This window comes from Pyrenophora tritici-repentis, chromosome 6, assembly GCF_003171515.1.
Source record: "Pyrenophora tritici-repentis strain M4 chromosome 6, whole genome shotgun sequence".
Classification (NCBI taxonomy): Eukaryota; Fungi; Ascomycota; class Dothideomycetes; order Pleosporales; family Pleosporaceae; genus Pyrenophora; species Pyrenophora tritici-repentis.
In genome coordinates this window covers 1,292,022-1,307,103 of record NC_089395.1, presented here as the reverse complement: position 1 = coordinate 1,307,103, position 15,082 = coordinate 1,292,022, and the positions used below count along the sequence as shown (strand labels likewise).

Below are 15,082 nucleotides of genomic sequence, written 5' to 3'. Positions count from 1 at the left end.
GCAGTGTTGATGGATCGTGGTTCTTTGGCATTTTTGGGACAATGAGGGTCTTCGAAGTTATGGGCAGCGAAAAAGAAACAGAGATACCACATACCTTTTTCCTTTACTTGTTACATTCTTTCAAATTTGATAATCAAGTTTAATGTGCATATACTACTTATTTACTACTTTCTTGCTATTCCATTTGGCCTCCTTTTAACAACAAAACCAGTCAATGTGCAATCCACACCCAAACTCGCCAATGCGTAGAATACCCATAGAAAAAGAAAACGCAAGACAACAATGACCTTCCGGTAACACATGTTTAGGCTCAACCTTCACGAGTGCTTAACCACCTCTCACACAAACAACAACCTCCTCCCTCTCCATCTCCGCCTCTCTCTCAAGTTCCCCATTACCCTGCTCCTCTTCATCCCCTTCAAACCCTGTCTCACTCCTCTCCCTCTTGCCCCTCCTCTCGTACTCGTCGCTTTCTACGTCGCCATCGATGTTGCATTCGAGTGCTGCATCTCTCTTTCTCTTACCCATAGGTTCAAAGTCGCTGGCCGTAGGATTAAGAGATTTATCCCCTCTCGGACTCAACCCGATATCGCCACTCGCTCGCTCGATAAGCCATGATCCGGTATTTTTGGTAGGTCCCCCGCGGCGCTCAGCGTTGGTTTTTTCGGGACCTCTATGCTGGAAGTGGGTGTTTGCTTTGGGTGTGGCAAGACCGCCGCCGAGCGCGAGGGCGAGTTCCGGACCCATGCCTTGGGTGTCGATACCCTGAGTTGGGTTTCCGGCACCGTCTCGATCTCGCTCGTCTTCTCGCTCGTGATCTTGATGCTGGTGCTTATGCAGTGTATTCGTATCCCTCGGATCGAAACAAGCTAGTTCCTCGCCCAGCGCGGAGAAGAGCTGGCGTTCTAAACGACCCGTACTATCGATGCTGGAGAGCGAGGGGCTGTTGTTTTTGTGCTTAGGACGAGGTGTTTTGAAGGGGGAAAGATGGCAAGGCATTGAAGTGGTGTTCGCTATGTTTGTAGAAGGGGCGTGCAGATGAGGGTCGATTGCGTCGACGTCTATGACTTCAACGAGAGACGGGATGTTGGATTTCTGGAACATGTTCTTGTGCATAGAGTTTTCGGTGCCAACTGCTGGAAGTAGACTCTGGTCGTGTCGTATACTGTGATCCGACAACTTTGGTAGATCAGCCGCCATGCCTTCCTTTCTACTCCGTATGTTCACCGTTGACGGTCCATGTGCAGAGCTAAACTTGCCAAGTTGAGTACTAGGTGGGGGAGGTGCTTCACTGCGATTAAATCGATGCATGCTCGATTGCGCAGACGAGGGGTCTCTCATGGTGATATCAGAGTTGGCAGTGTTGAATCTCTGGGAGAAAGGATTGGGAGTCGGAACGCGGTTTGCGATGGGGAATGGGGTTGGTAAACGCGCCTGAGAAGGCGAGCAATTCTCTTTGTGACTAGACATAGAGGGTTGGTACGTGGTGAGTGGTCGGTCCTTTAGCATGTCATTAGAGTACTGCTTGCTAGGTGATTGCTTAGTTGCGGCGTTCCTTAGGGCACTGTTGAAATCTGGGTATGTGGATTTGCGCGCCATGAGTGCTGAAGTAGACCGGTTGGTGGATCCATTGTTTCCCATCTTGGGTGGATAGTATGTATGGGCTGTTGGGGGACGGCTAGAGTGTCCATGGCGCTGATTGCCGGATCCGTTGGGTTGCTCATGACTCTGTTTCGGTGGGCTCAAGGCTTCGATAATTTGACCTAGTTGGTCCTCTCGGAGCGTCACTACGAGTTGTCTATCCTTCTCTCTCATCGATCGTTGTTCATCCCAGTCTGTGCCTAAGTTCTGGTCATATGGTGGTATGTTGCTCATCCATGGTGGAACTGGCCTTGATGAATGTGACGATGTGTACATGTAATCGTACATGGGCATGTCGTTTGTTGATCCCGATGTCGTCGGTTTTGTTGACCAAGTGTCCATGGTCATCTCGTCGCCATCACCAAGCGAGCTCAGGGAGTCATCCCAAGTTCTTGTGCGAAAACTGCCTCTGGAGCCCGCCTGTAGCTTAGCAAAGTTTGAGATTGGTGGTAAATGCGCGTTGAGTCGTCTGTTAGGCTCAAGGTTCTGTGGTCTGGCAAAGGCGGACTTGGAGGCATGCGACAATGGTGACTGCATATGTACATCTGCTGCAAGAGGACGAGACTTTGGGGTCCAAGAGATCGTGGGCGATTTTCGAGAGAGCAGTATATCTCGATCTTGTGCATTGGGAAAATACAATGGATTGCGTATTGGCCATGAGATACCAGCGCGTTCTAATATGTCTGCTATCCATTAGAATTCGATGACAAGTAAAACAAGTCTCCAAACCTTTTGGAGCATGTTGGAATGAGAAGCAAACGATGTCGTTAGTAATACCAAGATCCATGTCGCCAGGGCTGCTTGTTTTGCCGATCAGCTGCTCCGAAAGCATGATCTTTATCCTCCCGTTGGGGTCGCAAGCGTCCCATGAGTTCTGCATGAGGGTATGTTGATGAAAGGGCGGAAATTGAAGGCATAGTTTCTGACGACTTGTAGGATGTTCGGTAAAGGCGAGTGACCTCCTCTCGTGCGCTTCAGCATGGTCAGCGTTATTGTTTATCCGCTCTAAAGTGAATGCAACATACCAATTTCTTGAGGCCACTTAGAATGGATATCGAAGAAACCGCGGCTACGGTGATGAGCGTTTGCCCTCGGCCTTGCCAGTGAAGATAAGGCTTACAAAACTCTAGCCCCATCGACGATGACCTGAACTGAATACACAATCTTCTGGTTGGCCTTCCTCCGCGACTCGATGATCGGCGAGGCTTTTGTTGCTGTAGCCCATGAGTGTATTGAGACGCGAAATGGGGTCGATGGAGGAAGAGAGCTGATGTAGCAGGTCAAGGTTGGCAGTGGCCGTCCATCTATTAAACGTTAGTACGTCACACTTCAAAGTGAGGCTCACGGAATTGAGGAAGCTTAAATTCTTCTGGTGAAACGTAACAGGCCGTCTTGAATTCTTGTGTAGGCACATGAGACTCCTTCGGAAACAGGATTACATCCCAGTCGTCGTATCGCATGGCAGGCGTGCAATTGTTGCTGTTTAGATCCAAAAGTTCAACAAGCAATTTGCGGTTGCTCCGGCGAGGAGTTTGAGAGGATGACAGAGAATCATTGGATCGGACTGCCCGGCGGAGGGGCACGCCGAAGGGTTTGCGATGAAGAAGGTACGATTGCCTAGACCACGTCATAGCGCTTCAACATGATGGCTCCTGAACATGTTGAGCGATCTGTATCTGTAAGAGCCTCGCATGCACTTGCACTATCATCAACGAGGCACATGTTCGCATTTTGGTATGAATATAGTGATAGCATTGATATACAATCTCATGACGCGTAAATACCATGGTCGTTTTAGTGGCGACTCGTTCGCCTTTTCGATCTAACTTTTCCGTTACATTTTTAGAGGCTTGAAATCCAAACTCGAAATCCAAGACACGCACTGACTCTAGAGACGGGCGTCTTTGCCATGAGCCCTGTTGCGCGCTTAACACAGCAGAAAGAAACACCGTCGTCCAAACGCCTGTTCTGTGGCTCGCTATACCATATAGCCGCACTCGCCAGACGCCTTGCTAAAGAAGTGCACATTTGAGTACCGATATGGGCATCCGTGCAGTGTTACATGAAGTCAAACTCCCAAACTCCATGCTAAAGCGGCAAAGAGTACATGACATAGGTATAACCGACGTGGATTGTGAACCCACTACTGCTGGGAAGGCAGCTGCTGTGAAAAGGCCGAGTTGAAGTCGGAGGTTCCGTATCCAGGGTTGTTGGGGCCGGCTGACTGAGGTGACATGTAACCACTGTACGCGCCGGGACCAACAGGGTTACTGTTCTGTCCGCCCTTGGCTTGACCGCCGGCAGGGTTATTCGTCGTGGGCGAATATGGTGAAGGCATCCCAGACTGGGCGTTGAAGCTGCAACACAGACGTTAGCATCGTGTCCACCAATATACTAGAAAGGCTGGTAACCATGCTAACAAAACTCGGCAATGAAATGCTAGGATGCACTTGGAGCAGAAGTTCAGAATCAACAAAGCAAGCAAGCACGCAACAAAATCCACAAAAAAATAAAAGACTCGTGTGATTGGAATGTTAGCCAATCCTGCTTGTAGCAGCGCACATTCGTGAAAATAAGGCAGTTGACAGAAAGCAGCATCCGACCCATGCATGACTAGCTACATCCCAAATGCTCCCTAAAAGAGAGTAGCACGCTCAGAAAGAAAAATCCGAATGGCAGAAGTGATGGCCTGTTATACAAAGACTCCCTTCTATGGCCCTCCAGCAAGATTGGTGTCGTCAGAAGAAGTCGAGAACTTTTGGAGAACCGCCCGTTATAGTAAAGACCAAAAACGCTCGAAATTCATTATGCCGAGTCATGAAAGGGGTCATTGCAGTAAGCCAACGGAGAGGAATCATGGATGAAGCGCCATGCGAGCAATACAGAGGGAAAGAGTGCGCTTACTGTAGCAAAGTCAGTATTGCCAATGTGTGGAGGAGGGCTAGGTGACGCATGTTGACAAGCGCAGTGGCCTTGGCAGCATGTTGTGCCACCCGAGATTGATTAAGGACTTACCTTCATCATAGGACCGTAACCGCCAGCGCCGCCATAGGGGTGTTGTGGAGGCATGCCCATTCCGGGACCGAATGGCACAGGTGGAGGTGGTGCAGGGCGGTAAGGGGTGCCAGCCGGGCCCGAGTTGTTCTGTGAGCGACCCCAACTCAGACGGACGCGAGAGTTGCCGATCGGGTAGCCTTGCATCTGGTTGATGGCCATTTCTGCGGCATGGCGCTGCACAAACTGGACGAAGCCGCATCCCTTGCCTGGAGGAATCTTGACATAGGTAATCTCACCGAAGCCTTGGAAAAAGGATCGAAGCTCATCCTCGGTGACATAGCCAGAGAGACCGCCGACAAAGACGGTAGTGTTGTTGGGGTCAGTGAACTGGTTCATAGGCTGAGGAGTGCCGTAGTAGCCTCCCATTGGGGGAGCGTTCATCGAGTACATGCCCATGCCAGGGCCGCCGCCACCTTGGGGCATGCCCATTCCACCGGGACCGCCGGGGCCACCGCTCTTGTTCTTGGGAGTAGCGGTGGAGATGCGCATTGGGCGGTTGCCGCAGTAGACGCCCTGCATCTCGGTGAGAGCCTTCTGTTGGTCATCTTCGCTGGCGAAGCGAACGAATCCGTAGCCGCGCGACATGCCGCTGATGGGATCGGACATGATCTTGGCGGACTTGGTGGACGCGTACTTGTTCTGGAAAAGTTGGACGAGGACGAACTCGGTGACCTCCGGGCCCAAGTCTCCAACGAATACGCTAAATTCGGGGCCACGCTCGTCTCGGCTGTTCGACTCATTAGCCATGTGCTTGTATTTCGAGACTTGGGACACTTGCCTCCTGTCAGCAAGACCACCTCCAGAGGCCCAGTTCAGCTTGAAGGGGCGGTTCGAGTTGGGAATCAGTGAGCCATTGAGGCTGAGTGCCTTGGCTGCAGCATCAGGGCTAGCAAAGTCAACGAAGCAATATCCAGCATTGCTGCTATGCGGTAGTTAGCCTGGAGACTTTTTCCGTGTGAGATATCTATGCTTACCCGGAGAACTTGTCGCGGATCATCTTGACATTGACGGTCTCGCCCATGTTGTACCAAATGCTGCGCACAAAGTTCTCGTCGATCCACGGCTCGAGCTCACCCATCCTGTACCCTGTTAGAACGGGACTGGCCGCCAAAATTTTGCTCATCACCCCGCGCGCACGTGGGAAACTCACCAGAGAGTGGTCTTGCCGGCGCCCTGGCCTTGACCATCGCCGCCAGCGCTGCCGGGAGGGCCCATGTTTCCCTGTGGTGGGAAACCGTTACCAGAAGTGTCCATAGGCTGGCCCATGTCGCCGGGCTGCGGGGTCGGGTTGTTCATGTCACCCTGGGGCTGGCCCTGGGGGAACTGGTCGGGGTAACCGTTGTTAAAGGACATGATGAATAGATCAAGCGGGGTAAATCGGTTGAGCTAGTGGATGTGGGGAGTAAGTGTATGAACTCTAATTATGATGGCGATGTGTGAGAGTCGGTTATATTGCCTGCGCACGAAAAGCAATTGTTAGCGCCGGTGAATGGACGCACAATGGCTACAGGCAGCGGGTTGCAAGGTGAAGGTGGAGGGGAGATGTTGGGCTGCACTTACCGCGTGGAACCGAAAGTCGCTCAATCAGTGCGAGTAAAGCGTGCGGGCGTGGTGCAGATTGGCAAGAACAGGCGCAAAAGCTTTAGGACCACAGACGTAGCTGGGTACGGCCAAGGAGACAGTGGGAGAAAGCGGCAGCAGTAACTCCAGATGGCGGCCGAAGGAGTGGGTGGGTAGGTGAGGGGGATGGAGCGAGTGACCGTGAGGAAGCTCGAATGAAATCTAGGCGGGCGGTCAGTAAGGCGTCTCACAACGAGGCATCACATGCTGCGGTCACGACAGGAGGGCTCGCAACCAGCCGACAGCGAGCAGCGAGGGCGCGTCCGACGACGTGACGCTGCCCCTCAGCTGCATCGTGAGCAGCAGCGGACGCGAGTAAGTCGACGCAGACGGGAGACGGAAGACGTCAGCGGACGGTGCGCACACGGGCAACAAGCGGAGGGGACGCCAATTGAGTGTGCGCAATCAGCGTGTTGGTTATGCGTGTGCACGCCAGCTGTGCAGCGGGCGCGCGCCAAGGCGAGATGAAAATTGTGCGAAATGCATACGCACCGAAGAAGCTCAAGGACACCGGCGTAAGAGGAGGAAGCAGATGGAATCCAAACAACACCACGCAGTAAAGAGACCAGACAAGAGACCGCACTGAAGATGGCAGATTCGACTGTGTGGGAAGAAGGTTGGGTGGGGTAGAAGAGCAGAGAGCAGCAGATGATGTGCTGCCGAGAGAAACCGCTAAGTCTGCGCCGCTCGGTAGCGATGCGCAGTGCGGACCTGGGGACGGACGGCCCAAGGACTTTTTGGTTCAGGCTGGCACAAGCTTTGGAGATCGATACAAGGATTTGGACGCCCAAGCATGCGAATAGCGACTGTGCGAGTGGCCCGTCCTACCTCGCCGCAGATGCTCTACCAGGCTGCCACGCTGTTCACCCGCCGCCAGATTGGCCCGTCGCCTCTTTCGAGGGCGGTGCGGGATGCACGATCTGCTGTGCGTTATTATTAGAGGCCCACCCCTGGGCCGCTGCGATGACTTGCAGCTGGGAGCCGTCACTGGAGCTGGAGCGGGGTGCGACTTGCAACGTTGAACACCAAGAGCCATAAAATGTAGCAGATGGCCTACGGATATGCAGTAGTATGCGAGTCTTGCACTTGCACCCCCTCTACCCATTACTCTCCACTGCCTCGCATGCCCTTTGTTGGCCAGATCCAGATACACGTCCACATGTCCGCGCCGGTCGAATCAAATGCCTGTACCGTCAGCCAGACCTCCATCCTCTGCCAGTGGTCTTGGCCATGGTCATGGTCATAGCCATGCCGTCTGCAGCTAGAGCGCAACCATCACACGGCCAAGTTGGAAGAGACAGACCGTGGCCGTTGTGCTTCATTGGAGCTGTGAGCACTCTGGTTGATTCATTAGATTCGGATTGGCAGTGGCAACCATCACGTCCTTGGTCCTCTCGGCAATTATACTCCATTCGGCACGTGCCTAACATGATGGTTTCTGCTCAATTCACCTCCGTCCATTGCCTCCTACATATTCATACTACGTCTTTCACTTTTCATCGCGACTTCCCGTTGCATTGGACCTTCCATCGCGATTGCCCGTTGTACTGCATCTTGCGCATTGCTACTTCCCCATTAGTGTCGGCACTTCCTCTCTAGGCCGGAGTCACGAGACATCCATTTGCCGACCACATATGTGTCCGCGTCTGAAGTCATGATGCATCATCAACCACACAACGCAAAATTCAAGGCACAATCTTGATGCATGTTGACTACATATTCCATTTGGTTGAGCTCAACATCATATGCCTAAATAATGCATGTGTATGTATCCCCTCATGACTCATCCCGTGACGTCTCCAGGCCACGTTCCAAAGTCCCCTCTACAGTGCCTGGCCGGTCAACTTCTCCGGGATGCCCGCTGCAGCCTTGGCCTCCTCTTCACCCATCTGCTCACGACCCTCAGCAAAGACCTTGTCAAAGTCGTACTCGAACCACCTGATATCTGGGTTCAACCCAGCAAACTTCCACTCTCCATCAATCTTCTTGTACCAGTGCATGTTGAAGCTGTGCGCATGGCCCTTGACCGCAACCTTGGTGCGCGACTCATCTGTGTACCGCTGGTGCGGCACGCGCAGCTGGTGGTAACCGATCATCTCGTCGTCGGACGTCTTCTCCCACCGCGTACCGCCGATGAAGTGCTGCGTCTTGAGGAGAGGGTTGCCGAGCACGGCGGGGTCAGAGGCCATGGCTACAAACTCGTCTGCGGGCATGGACTCCCAGAGCTTGTTCAGGAAAGAGCGGTAGTCGATCCGAAGTGTTGGGGCAATGCATTTGCTAAGGCGCTCCCAGTCCTGTAATGGATGAGTGGGGTGCTGGCTACCGGTGAATCATCCCAACTGACCTTGCTATCGTAGCTGTCTGCCCATTCGTAGCATGCCGACTGGCAGCCCATGACATCTAGTTTCGTTATTCATTGATATTGAAAGTACATTGCGAAGACCTACCCTCGAAAGTAGGCTTAAATTTGGCGTTCTCAAACATGATGATTTTTGCCTGTTCAAATTGGTGACTTGATTGTGTTGGGAACTTGATATGAGGTTCAATACTGCGATTATATCTATTCACTACATACTTCCAAGCTCTTTATATCTGCTGTGTTCCATCTTCAAGTGGTGTCAACTGCGTCGTTTGCGATGAGGTAGCTTCGGATCCCCACCCCACGGCGGCCCGCCCGCCGTCCGCACATTCCAGCCTGCCGATGCCGTGCCAGCGGCCGCGACGGGGCCGGCCAGCTTCTTGGAACACCCTGAGTTCCTGGTGTTTCAGCGGGCTTGCACGGCAGGAAAAAGTGGTTGCATGGTGAGTTCTGCGCGGCAGTGGCTGCCGCGACCCCTCGCGGAGTCGCGGGAAAAGGAAAGCGCACGGACCAGGCAAACCCCAAGACCTGGTGCCTTCCGACGGCCCTCCATCACTTCACATTTTTTAACGTTCGCAATCAGCTTTTGTATTGTTTGGCCTGGGGGCTGTGAATTAAATTTCTAGCAAACAAATATGTCCAGCAAATCGTCTCTTTCACACAAGAGTGCTCCGCCCCTTCTCTTCCCGTTGCGGTCCTACCGTGACGCCTCGCAAATTACTCCGCTTTGATCGGTATTAATTTGTCTTCGTCGGTACGAGATGATTGGGTCGTGACGCACTGGTTTCCAGCTCCAAGGTGTGCTGTGGTGATAGCGTACGAGCTGAGGGAATCCAGTATGCAGTCATGCTGCGCCCCAACAAGTCACCCCTCAGCCCTCAAGCTTCTAAGAGACAAATCTGTTGCCGTATTTGAAATTTGGTTGAAGCCTACCGTTGGCAGTTCCATCCGCCATCTTGTCAAATTCCTCATTTGTATTCTTCAACCTTTCGAACGCCCTCCTGTCTTGATCGCCCACTGTGCAGTATATATAGCTATGCTATGGCGAGACCGTTTCACGGAACCAGACTGGACGGACTGGGATGGAAGCGTCTTGGAAACCTGGGCCCCACCAGCCTGGTGGAGCGTGAACGAGGACATCAAGACTCTTGAAGATCATGAGAAAATCAGGGCCGCGTACGCCATCGCAGAAAACTGCGCCGACTGCGCCGACTTACGTGTTTCAAAATTCTACATGAGATTCAGACTTCAGCTGGTAGTATTATCTGCTGAAGATGGCTGTGCTGGTTGTTTGTTACTTCTCAGCATCCTACACACATGCGGCTCGATAGAGCGTCTGTCACACTGGAGTTCATACGGGCACATCCCCTTGGAGTGTACAATCAACTTCTCAGAGATGATAATGATGGACAGCAGGGAGAGTTCTTTTGAAGTATACGCGCTGCCGAGTATGTCCGGTATGTATAATTGTGCCACTGGGGTGCCATAAAACACTTGACAGCGTGGGTATAGGCGTGTTTGGCGACTACAGTGGCCTTTGCGCACCAGTATGTCGAGTGTTTCATGTCATCCGGCCGATGCCATGATTGATGTATACTGACTCATTCATGCAGCTCAGAAGCATCACTGGCACATCCCAATGTTTCCTAAAGATCGGGAGAATTTTCACGATACAGGATCAGATCTTTCCCTCAAACGTGCCCGGGCTTGGCTACAGGGATGCAAAAATAAGCACGCGTCCTGCAAAAACACAGAATCAGTTCTGCCGACTCGAGTAGTTCATATCAGAGGCCCACAAGATGTAAGGCTTTACCAGTCCGAGCGCGAAATCGAGAAGTACGTTTGTCTCAGTCATTGCTGGGGCAAGAACCCAATCATCGAAACCAGAACCACAACTCAGGAAAATTACAAAAAAATAATCCCGTGGGAGGAGCTATCTCTGACATTTCAACAAGCGATCTCGTTCGCTTTCCGGCTTGGATACCGATATATTTGGATCGATTCGCTCTGTATTATCCAAGATGATGAGCAAGATTGGCTACGTGAAGCGAGCAGGATGTCACAGATTTATGCCGGTGCAGATCTCACGATTGCTGCGACAGCGTCGAGTGATGGGTCTGGCGGATGCTTTCGTCGACATGAACGACCCGCCCTTACCCACGTTTCTTACCCGGCTGCGGACGGATCAGAAATGAGACTCGGTGTCCGACCCGGCGTTAGAAATACGAACTGGCACCATGCCCGCCTACCATTACTTGGTCGCGCTTGGGTGTCGCAAGAACGCCTTCTCTCTCACAGAGTCCTTCATTTTTTGGAGGAAGAGCTCTTATGGGAATGTAAAAACGGGACTATTTTCGAAATGTTTACACAAGGGAGTAAAGTAACCAATGGTGATAACAGATATAATACAAGTTACTTCACGCGTATTTTGTCTTGGGATAAGATGGAAATAGCGCATAGATGGGAGGAGATCGTCCACCAGTATTCGGGGCAGCAGTTGACCAAAGAAAAAGATATATTCCCGGCGTTACAAGGGATCAGCAAGCATATGTCCGAGCATGTCGGGTCGCGCTATCTGGCTGGGCTATGGGAGATCAACATCATCCATGGCTTATTATGGCACAATGAGTCGAATAAGAAAGTAAGATGGAAGCCGAAAAAGCTCAGTGTTACTTTCGTCAAATGGTTTACTCGACAGTTCTTCAGCTTTGTACGCCAAGAGTGGATACAATGGAACTATGGACGAGATGGGAAATCTCCAAACACACAAAAGAAACCCATCTCCAATACCTCGAAGTCGAAGAACAGACCCCAGAGATGGCGCGCTCCATCATGGTCTTGGGCATCTACGTTGGGCTCTATAACATGGCATGGTATAACATGGGACAGTTTTACATTCATCCCGCACGCCTCATATATCTCGATCTCGACTCAAATCGAACCGGTAGACTCAGATGAGTTTGGAGCGCTGAAATCCGCCAAGATCACCTTACGAGGGCGATGCTTTAACGAAACAGAGGAAGGTGTCTTTTGTACAACTCTCAACAAACAAACTGGAAATGCCACTTATCCAAATCGCTCAGGTTGGATGAAATACGCTGGCAGGTTTGCTCAAGACTGCGAAGATTTCGATGGCATGCGACCGCATAGTTCACCTCTGGTTCCAGGCCAGCGGGCAAAAACAGTTCTTATGGGCGAATTGGATTTGACTTTTCAGTTCCTAATACTACGGCCAGTACCTGATGCACAGAATACGTACGAACGTTTCGCTTATATGGATCTGGACAGCAGACTTTCCAACAAGCAAGTAAAGCAAGTCACCGCTCTAAACTTGACTTGCTTGGTTCAAACATAGGCTTTACTTGACTTGCTTGGGGTGATTTTTTTACTTGCTTGACTTGCTTGTATTACTTGCAAGTACTTGGATTACTTGACTACTACAAAGAGATTAAGCTACATACAAATTACCAAAACTCAGTGTTCCACTCTAGTATGTTGTAATCTCCTACAAGCTGCTCATCTGAAAGCTTAGCCTCGCTACAGTTGTACGGTTTATAACCAGCTCGCACCCATGACCTTACTAATTGAAGAGCTGCGAGTAGCTCACTGCCCAGAGCACGTCGTTTAGGTTCAAGAAGGTCGCCAAGCTCACTGAAGAGGCGCTCACAGTCGCTGCTTGATGCTGGGATAGTCATGATATCGATTGCAAACTGCGCTAAATGCGGGTATTTCGGCAGTAGTTGTATCCAGTATTGGACAGGATTTCCATCTGCGTTGTACTGCTCCTGCGTCCACTGCGGCTCTTGTGTTTTCCAGCGCTCAAACTCGTCAAGTGGAGCCTCTCGGTCATTGTTGCGGCTAAGTATAGCAATAATTGCCTCGTCTATGTTGTTGCTACTCGGCGCAGTTGTATACCGCTGGCGTGCTCGTTGAGGTTTGTATGCCGCCCAAAGCTGTTGGAACGACGCGTTGGCACTAGTAAGCCAATCAGCTTTGTCTGCCCACGCCACATCGCAGTAGTTCTTGTAGTACGGGTGTAGGCAAACAGCGGCGTAGTAAGCGGGCGAGTCGTCGAGCTTGTTGTAGTAGTCGTTGGCTTTGCTCCACGCGGCGCGGAGGTTGACGTTGAGGTGATCCTCTGGAGCCTCGGCATGAGCGTTGAAGTCGACGTGCTCGAACGGGCGCGCCCGGGCCTCAAGCTTGCTGAGTACGTACTCAAAAACGGGTATAACCTCATAGATTGCGCCGTATTTGCCATCCTTAGAGCGTCCCTCGAGGCGTTTTGTGGCGTACTTGAGCGGCTCTAAGCAGTCCTGGTACTCTGCAATCACCGCCCAGTCAGCAGCTCGGAGCCCAGTTGATCTCATCCAGTTTGGGGCGTCGGGCCGCTTATTATTCCGCTGCGCAGCGTGCGCATCTTCAAGGATAACCCTATTGATATGATGCTCAGCGTACAAGTTATACGCGGCTTGAAGCTTGGTAGCGCGCTCAAAAGCAGCATAGTATGAGTTCCAGCGAGTGACGACAGGCTTGACTGGCTCGAGTACTTTGAGACGCCCTTCAGCAGGCAGGTTGTTGTTGGCAAGGCGCTGGTAGCCACGAAAAAGCTCGTACTGTTGCGGCGTTTTGATATAGTTGATGACGTCAACTAGCACTCCAATAGGGCCATCTTTCCGCCACTCTCGCATATACTGCTCCTCGGTATTGTACTGCTCTTGAGTGTTGCCGTAGGCGTCTTTGTTGGTGCCAAATATAATAGCCTGGCCGATGAGGTTAAGCGTGTGACAACTGCAGCGGAGGCGCCGGTGAGCGGACTCAAATTCGTACTCGCGCGCGAGCGCGGCGATCGCAGTGTCGTTGTTGGTAGCGTTGTCGAGTACAAAATAGCCTAATCGGTCGCTTGTTATTCCGTATGCTGAGAGCGTCGTCGAGATAGCTTTGGCAATAGCCTCACCGGTGTGGGCGCCAGCGAGCTCAGGCAGATCGATTGGTAAGTCTCGTATTATTCCAGCTGCGTCGGCAAAGTGAGCGACTACTCCAAAGAAGCCACGTTTACCACCCTTTGTTGTCCAGCCATCAAAGCTTACGTGTATTTTGCTTACTGAGCCTGACAGGGTGTCGATAACTTGCGGTCGTATAGACCGGAACAACCTCATCACAAAGGTAGAAACGCTGGTATTACTTACCCACAACGCTGCCTCTGCCTCTGGGTTGGCAAATCTCATCATCTCTCTAAAATCAGGCGTCGTAAGTTCGCTGAGCGGGTGGTTTCGGTTAACAAGCCACATGACAGTGGCTGTTCGAAAGCCCTCTACGTCGAAGTTTCCAAACGCGTTAGCAGTGTTTTGTTGTACGTCTAAACCAGCGTCAAAAGCTTGCCGCAACGACAGCTGGCCTCGAGCTCTCTGCGCTAACTTTGGGCCATCTTTCGTAAGGTTGTGGCCAGGCTTTGGTTGGCTGAGATGGGTGGCTGCTGAGGTTGTAGCCTGAGTAATGTTAAACAAACCACCACGGCCAGCGTCGATAGTTTTGTGTACATGGCAGTACTTGCACACAAACCAGATTCGAGATGTAGCATGGCGCTCAACAACGCGGTAGCCATACTGAAAGATCCAACTTTTTGGGCGCTTAGAACGCGCCAATGGCTTGATAAAATCAGGTAAACGTGCCCAGTCAATGCCGTCAAAGTTCTCAACTAGTGCGCTGTTTGTCTCATCCTGACCACCCTCTCCAGCCTCAGTTGTAGCCACCGTGCCAGCTCGGCTGCCCTCGGTGGGCGCGACAATCTCAGCCTCCGCCTGCGACTCTAAGAACTGCAACTCGAAGGTAGGTATTGGCGGCGAGGCGTTAGCCTGGCTTGCGGCAGCTAGGGTTTTGCGAGGTGATCGACGCTGAGGTCTAGGCTTAGATGCAGGCTTAGATGCAGGCTCAGGTGAAGCCTCAGGAGTTGAGGCGACGTTGTTGGTGGCAGCGGCTACTTTCGTACGTTTGCTCCGAGCAGAAGTTTGTGGTAGGCGACGTTTGGCCATATTGGGGGTATCAGGGCAGTATAAATCACTGGAAAACGCGTTGCTATAGGGGATACTGCATTGCGATAGGCTTCTAGACAGGCGTACGTCGAGATTGGAGCAATGCGCTAGACTAAGGCTAACGTTATTTGATAGCCGCTTAGCCTGTTTGGGACTCAACCGAGGCAACTGCAACACTTCAAAACCATCGCGACATCTACCGTACAGCAGTTTTAGCACCCTCATCACAGTAACGCTAAAACAACCAAGTAAACCAAGTAAGCCAAGCAAGCAAAGTATCTTGACTTGACTTGCTTGCTTAGCTGCCCAGCTCTTACTTGACTTGCTTGCTTGGTTTAAACCAAGCAAGTCAAGCAAGTAATCCAAGTCAACTTGC

The 15,082-nt window shown here is 51.7% G+C and overlaps 7 protein-coding genes across 7 annotated transcripts; 1 reads left to right on the top strand and 6 right to left on the bottom strand.

The window, feature by feature from the left end:
* Nucleotides 1–327: 327 nt before the first annotated feature.
* PtrM4_117120 (uncharacterized protein) lies at nucleotides 328–3,101 on the bottom strand (the record flags this gene model as incomplete). The annotated part of the gene is made up of 5 exons (XM_066108255.1): nucleotides 328–2,324; nucleotides 2,419–2,613; nucleotides 2,667–2,710; nucleotides 2,762–2,945; nucleotides 2,987–3,101. The coding sequence occupies 5 exons, from the start codon at nucleotides 3,099–3,101 to the stop codon at nucleotides 328–330; spliced, it is 2,535 nt and encodes an 844-aa protein (XP_065961440.1).
* A 683-nt stretch (nucleotides 3,102–3,784) lies between these two features.
* On the bottom strand, nucleotides 3,785–3,979 carry PtrM4_117110 (uncharacterized protein; the record flags this gene model as incomplete). The annotated part of the gene is made up of 1 exon (XM_066108254.1): nucleotides 3,785–3,979. One exon carries the CDS (start codon nucleotides 3,977–3,979, stop codon nucleotides 3,785–3,787), a length of 195 nt encoding a protein of 64 aa, XP_065961439.1.
* Nucleotides 3,980–4,541: 562 nt separating this feature from the next.
* On the bottom strand, nucleotides 4,542–5,304 carry PtrM4_117100 (RNA-binding protein (RRM domain); the record flags this gene model as incomplete). Its single annotated transcript, XM_066108253.1, has 2 exons — nucleotides 4,542–4,544; nucleotides 4,657–5,304. 2 exons carry the CDS (start codon nucleotides 5,302–5,304, stop codon nucleotides 4,542–4,544), a joined length of 651 nt encoding a protein of 216 aa, XP_065961438.1.
* Nucleotides 5,305–5,668: 364 nt separating this feature from the next.
* PtrM4_117090 (Bindin multi-domain protein) lies at nucleotides 5,669–6,051 on the bottom strand (the record flags this gene model as incomplete). Its single annotated transcript, XM_001935056.2, has 2 exons — nucleotides 5,669–5,777; nucleotides 5,849–6,051. 2 exons carry the CDS (start codon nucleotides 6,049–6,051, stop codon nucleotides 5,669–5,671), a joined length of 312 nt encoding a protein of 103 aa, XP_001935091.2.
* Nucleotides 6,052–8,141: 2,090 nt separating this feature from the next.
* On the bottom strand, nucleotides 8,142–8,802 carry PtrM4_117080 (scytalone dehydratase; the record flags this gene model as incomplete). The annotated part of the gene is made up of 3 exons (XM_001935055.2): nucleotides 8,142–8,612; nucleotides 8,663–8,718; nucleotides 8,766–8,802. 3 exons carry the CDS (start codon nucleotides 8,800–8,802, stop codon nucleotides 8,142–8,144), a joined length of 564 nt encoding a protein of 187 aa, XP_001935090.1.
* A 2,605-nt stretch (nucleotides 8,803–11,407) lies between these two features.
* Nucleotides 11,408–11,635, top strand: PtrM4_117070 (uncharacterized protein; the record flags this gene model as incomplete). The annotated part of the gene is made up of 1 exon (XM_001935054.2): nucleotides 11,408–11,635. The coding sequence occupies one exon, from the start codon at nucleotides 11,408–11,410 to the stop codon at nucleotides 11,633–11,635; it is 228 nt and encodes a 75-aa protein (XP_001935089.2).
* Nucleotides 11,636–12,141: 506 nt separating this feature from the next.
* Nucleotides 12,142–14,706, bottom strand: PtrM4_117060 (uncharacterized protein; the record flags this gene model as incomplete). The annotated part of the gene is made up of 1 exon (XM_066108252.1): nucleotides 12,142–14,706. The coding sequence occupies one exon, from the start codon at nucleotides 14,704–14,706 to the stop codon at nucleotides 12,142–12,144; it is 2,565 nt and encodes an 854-aa protein (XP_065961437.1).
* Between the last annotated feature and the right edge of the window lie 376 nt (nucleotides 14,707–15,082).